The sequence below is a fragment of the Octopus bimaculoides genome, chromosome 25 (assembly GCF_001194135.2).
Source record: "Octopus bimaculoides isolate UCB-OBI-ISO-001 chromosome 25, ASM119413v2, whole genome shotgun sequence".
Taxonomy (NCBI): Eukaryota; Metazoa; Mollusca; class Cephalopoda; order Octopoda; family Octopodidae; genus Octopus; species Octopus bimaculoides.
The window spans coordinates 7,542,542-7,548,635 of NC_069005.1; the positions used below are offsets into that span (position 1 = coordinate 7,542,542).

The 6,094-nt window shown below is 40.7% G+C and overlaps 1 protein-coding gene across 1 annotated transcript in view; it reads right to left on the reverse strand.

Annotated features, from left to right (window-relative positions):
- Positions 1 to 6,094, reverse strand: part of LOC106882175 (uncharacterized) — a 24,081-nt gene that overhangs the window by 6,086 nt on the left and 11,901 nt on the right. Inside the window, exons 2-4 of the mRNA XM_052976820.1 lie at positions 5,852 to 5,985; positions 3,589 to 3,896; positions 1,573 to 1,660 (exon numbers count right to left, since the gene is read on the reverse strand). Of these exons, the coding sequence (XP_052832780.1) occupies positions 1,573 to 1,660; positions 3,589 to 3,896; positions 5,852 to 5,985 (530 nt within the window). The remainder of the gene's footprint in view (positions 1 to 1,572; positions 1,661 to 3,588; positions 3,897 to 5,851; positions 5,986 to 6,094) is intronic.

Below are 6,094 nucleotides of genomic sequence, written 5' to 3' on the forward strand. Positions count from 1 at the left end.
CCAGCTGTAGAAACTCTGCCAGATCAGATTGGAGTCTGGTGTAGCCATCTGGTTTGCCAGTCCCAGGTCAAATCGTCCGACCCATGCTAGCATGGAAAGCAGACGTTAAATGATGATGATGAAACCCTTTTGATTCCCATTTTACTCTCCTGGACATCCACAGTCATTTGAAGTTTTAAAAACAAAAATATGCCATTTTAGGAATTGTATAAAAGTAATTATTTTGGCATGGTTTCTACGGCTGGATTCCCTCCCTAACGCCAACTTTACTTTACAGTGTGTGCTGGGTGCTCTTACGTGGCACTACACAGGTGGTTTTACCTGGTGCCACACAGGTACTTTAATATGCAGAGCGGTGCAAAAGCAGGTATACAGTTATGAAATAAGAAAACACATACAATACTCATTTATCTTTATCAAAAATATTAAAAGTATTATAGTTATGATAAATGTATTATTATGTGTAGGCGCAGGAGTGGCTGTGTGGTAAGTAACTTGCTTATCAACCACAAGGTCCTGGGTTCAGTCCCACTGCGTGGCACCTTGGGCAAGTATCTTCTACTATAGCCTTGGGCCGACCAAAGCCTTGTGAGTAGATTTGGTAGACGGAAACTGAAAGAAGCATATATATGTGTGTGTCTGTGTGTTTGTTCCCCCAACATTGCTTGACAACTGATGCTGATGTGTTTACATCCCTGTAACTTAGCAGTTTGGCAAAAGAGACAGATAGAATAAGTACTAGGCTTACAAAGAGTAAGGCCTGGGGGTCGATTTGCTCTACTAAAGGCGGTGCTCCAGCATGGCCACTGTCAAATGACTGAAACAAGTAAAAGAATAAAAAAACATGTGTGTGTGTGATGACCGTGTTCTTGTTAGACTATTTCTCACAGGCTGACTTCTAACTGATTGTCTCTACGAACAATGAGATTGACAGCAACACATGAAGCCAGTGAGAGACTTACAGAGTTTGCTGCAAAGACTGCAAACTAAAACCATGTCTTCAGCCTGATGGCTAGGTGTCTAAGGTGGAGGATCATTGTGAGTTTTCAAATGTCTTTTGAGTCTGGAGCAGCTCTTGTAGATTTTGCCACATACATCAGAGGTAAGCGGGTCTGCAATTACGAACTGAGCATAATCCATTGGCAAGCTGTCTATAAACTCATACACAGGCATGGCTGTGTGGTAAGAAGCTTGCTTCCCAACCACATGGTTATGATTTCAGTCCTACTGCATGGCACCTTGGGCAAATGTTTTCTACCATAGCCTCAGACTGACCAAAGCCTTGTGAGTGGAATTGGTAGACGGAAACTGAAAGAAGTCGCTTGTGTGTGTGTATTTGTCCTCCCATCACCGTTTGACAACTAGTGTTGGTGTGTTTACATCCATGTAACTTAGTGGTTAGGCAATAGAGAAGTATTAGGCTTAAAAAATGACTCCTTGGATTGACTTCAAGGTGGTGCTCCAGTATGACCACAGTCAAATGACTGAAATAAAAAAATACACACACACAACACATGCATCACATGCGCACACACAGAGATAGTTACTATCAAAGTAAAAATGCTGACTTACTCATATCTTGGTTGGGTAGCACCACTTCGGTACTCCGCTGTTTATCTTTATTCTTTTGCTGAACAGAACCACTTTGGAATTTTTGTTGCTATGAGATAATATATGAAAAAAGATGTTTAGGAATTTACTGGGAAAGTCAGCATGAAGTAATAAATAAGTCAGTTGTTAAATGGGAATCAGTTCATAGATTGAAGCCACAGTGAAAACATGATGTGATAACCAGATTTGCCATAATGGTAGGAGTGGCTGTGTGGTAAGTAGCTTGCTTATGAACCACATGGTTCTGGGTTCAGTCCCACTGCGTGGTACCTTGGGCAAGTGTCTTCTACTACAGCCTTGGGCCGACCAAAGCCTTGGGCCGACCAAAGCCTTGTGAGTGGATTTGGCAGACAGAAACTGAAAGAAGCCCGTCGTATATATATATATATATATATATATGTATGTATGTATGTGTGTCTGTTTGTTCCCCCAACATCGCTTGACAACCGATGGTGGTGTGTTTACGTCCCTGTAACTTAGCGGTTTGGCAAAAGAGCCCAATAGAATAAGTACTAGGCTTAAAAAATAAGTCCTGGGGTCAATTCGTTTGACTTAAAAGCCTTCAAAGCGGTGCTCCAGCATGGCTGCAGTCAAATGACTGAAACAAGCAAAAGAATAAAAGAATATATATATAAATATATGGTAAATAATTTTAAACGATATAAAACTTGACATAGCAGAAAGTGCCATGCAGTGGAACTGAACCAGAAACCACATGGTCGGGAAGCGAACATCTTACCACGGAGCCATGCCTGCACCTACATTTGACAGTGAGTAAGCAACACAACAATCAACAAGTATTGATAACAAAAGTGTTACAGAACTTCATTTTGACCTTCGACCCCTGCCGATAGCTGTTATCTCTGGTTATCACATGTCAGCCTCATATGAAAGAGCGACTGCTGTCGTTGCTGTTGCTGCACCGAGCAAAGACCAGTGCGGCTTAGATTTCAGTGGATCAACAGCAGAAGTAGTCAAGTAGATAAAAACATTGGATTACTAATTATCATTATTATTTTTATTCTCCGCCGCCACCACCACCACCACCATCGTCGTTTAACGTCCGCTTTCCATGCTAGCATGGGTTGGACGATTTGACTGAGGCTTGGTGAACCAGATGGCTAGACCAGGCTCCAGTTCAACAATTCAAATCTGATATTTGTTAACCCTTTAGTGTTCAGATTAATCGGTTAAAATGGAGAGCTTTTTTCACTCAAATTGTTTTGAATTAATCACGCATTATCTTACAGCTTTGAAGTGTCGTTGGTGTGATAGTTTATTCTTAGAATGTCATTGTAGGTTAGGTGTGAGAGGCTGGATATGGCCAGTTTGAATATAAAACGTAGGATATTTGGGCAGGATAAGGCCAGCTTAAACACCAAAGAGTTAAGGCAGTTTTAAAATTTTCACTGGTTTTTATAAGACATGTGGCTTAGTGGTAAGTGTATTCAGCTCACAATCAAAAGGTCGGGAGTTCAAATTCCTGCTGGTGCACTGTGTCCTTGTGCAAGACACTCTGCTTAGTTTGTATTGCTCCAGTCCATTTAGCTGGCAAAAATGAGTAATACCTGTAATTCAAAAGGGTCAGCCTTGTCACACTCTGTGCTGTACTGAATCTCCCTGGGAACTATGTTAAAAGGTACATGTGTGTCTGTGGAGTACTCAGCCACTTTCACATTAATTTCACGAGCTGGCTGTTCGGATCAACTGGAATGCTCATTGTCATAAACTGACAGAGAGCCAGGCCACTGGTTTTAACCACTGGATGTTGACCACATGGAAAAATATCGCTTTCAAGGGCTTTAATTGATTATATTGACCCGAGTACTTAGTCTGGGACCTACTTTATCAATCTTTATTTAATGAATGGCTAAGTCCCACCCATTCACGACAAACATAAATGCAGTCAGTCAAACATCTGATAACGCCATCACTGAAACGAACTAACGAGGATTCATTTAATTACTAACCACTTACATTATGTACAGAACTGCTCTGACTTGTTCCATCACCTGTGCCAACACTGCCTTCACCAGTGGTTGCAGATCTCCGTTTTGGTGAGCCAGTACTTCCGACACCACTACCACTACCACCACTACTACTACTGCAGCTGCTGGCTGTTGTGGGATTAGAAGCATTGAATGTACCGCTATCACCAGTGGCTGTAGACTTCCTCTTTGGCGAACCACTACTGTCATTCAGTGACTTCCTGTTATTGATGTCAGCAGTGATCTGTAGAAGCTGGTCAGCAACGTATTGCATCAGGAGCTTACTAAGGAACTCACCTGGAAAATAAATATTACCACATTAACCCCTTTGGCTCTCAGCTTGCTCTGTTGAATGTAATGCTCACTTCTTCATGCCATTTTGAATTAATCATGCATTATCTTGTAGCTTTAAGATTTCATATGATAGTTTATTTTCAGAATAACATAACAGGGTAGGTGCAATAGGTTAGATCTGGCTGGTTTGAACATAAAATACAGCAAACACAGTAAATATACAAGTTTGTCAACACTGTCATCATCTCTCTATCTATCTATTTATCTATATAAATATACACAGACACATATATATACATACACACACACACATACTAGTTGATCAACATCTATATCATATCTATATATTTGTGTACACACATCTCTCTCCCTCTTTGTGAGTGAGTGTGTGTGTGTGTATGTACATATATATATATATCTGTAATATAATATGTGACAATTATTCGGTTGCCATAATAAGACTCCGAGTTTTGGATGTTGGGGCGGAAAACTGCTCCGGCATCTCTAACCGATGAGGTGCCGGAGCAGTTTTTCATTTATGACTGAAGGGGTCCTTTATATAAATATATGTATATATATACATGGTCTGATCAGTGAGTATCCGGACTGTTGCCATAGTAATGAAGTTAAAGCACGTAAAGTGAAGTTGCTTGGCACAAATAGACCTTGAACTCTGCTGTGCATGCACACTAAGTTTTAACATTCTAGCTCAATTCTGCTTTTTATAGCAGTGCTTTGGAAGGAACGTGTGTAGCATGTGATCATCGCATTGACCATGACAGAGAAAGTTGAGCAGAGAATCTGCATCAAATTTTGCTAAAAGCTTGGTAATACCTGGTCAGAGGCCTACACAATGTTTTCAAAAAGTTTTCATCGTTCTTGACACAATCAAGGACATCTTGTGCAACTGAAACCAGAGTGTCTTTTTGGTCAGCTGAAAGCAGTTTTGGCACAAACTTGGCAGACACGCGTCTCATACTCAAATCTTCAGTGATAATGGACTGAGTTGAACTGTAACTAATCTGCATATTCTCTGATAACTCACGGATGGTGATTCAACGATTTCCCCTCACAGCTGCATGCACATCTGTGATGTTTTTCTCAGTTCTGCTGGTTGCGGGTCTCTCAGAACGTTCGTCAATATCAACATGTTTACGGCCAACTTGTGTGCGGCTCATACACTCCCCTCCATACACTTTCTGTAACTTCACGTAGGCCTCTGAGCAGGTATCACCATGACATCTCTCTGTTATGGTCAATGTGACGATCACACGCTACACACCTTCCTTCTAAGCACTGCTGTAAACAGCAGAAGTGAGCTAGAATGTCAAAACTTAGTGTGCAAGCACAGGATAGTTCAAGGTCTATTTGTGCCAAGCAGCTTTACTGTGTGCTTTTTGATCAGCCCTCATACACACACAACTCCAGCAGGACACCTAACTCATGAAAAGAAGGGAGGGAATAGAGACATAAAAACGATGAATTTAGATAATGAAAACTGAATGTTCCATGGGACTGCAATACATTGGCAACTGCCTCCTCCTCCTCATCATCATCATCATTAAGAAATTACTTAAGGAAATCGTTAAGAGACAGAGTTAAATCTTCCTCGAAATAGTTGGATGCTTTTGATGCCAGAAATAGCAACCAAATCTCCTTCAAACCAAACCCTTCTAGCACAGAAATGACAGGACACAATAACAAATGTGGCCCTAAGTAAAGTTTGTTTGAATAAATGAAGGGATGGTCATAGTTGGAATGCTTTTGATTATTGGTTTGCTGTTGGGGGTTAAACATTAACCACCACTACTTTTACATGGTTGCTTACCCTGCTAGAAATAGCAGCTAAATCTTTCTCTCTAAATCACATGCTACAGCCTTAGAGAGGAACTCACATAGGACAACGGTTAAAAAGATGAGATGGTCATGGCTGGAATACCTGAAGCAAAACGACATACCAGGGAAATGTTTCTGTAAGATTTCTTCAGCAACTTGGAAAGCGTTACTGTTGTAAGAGCTGTCTGATTCTTGTTGAAACCATTCTACTGTGGCGTTTACTGTTCTTTGTTTGCATTTCAAAGGGATTGTGAATCTACAATGGACAATGAACAGAGACAAATAAACAACAGACAACATGGCTTATAAACTACATACATACATACATATATACACACACAGAGTATGAAATCTCTCTCTCTCTC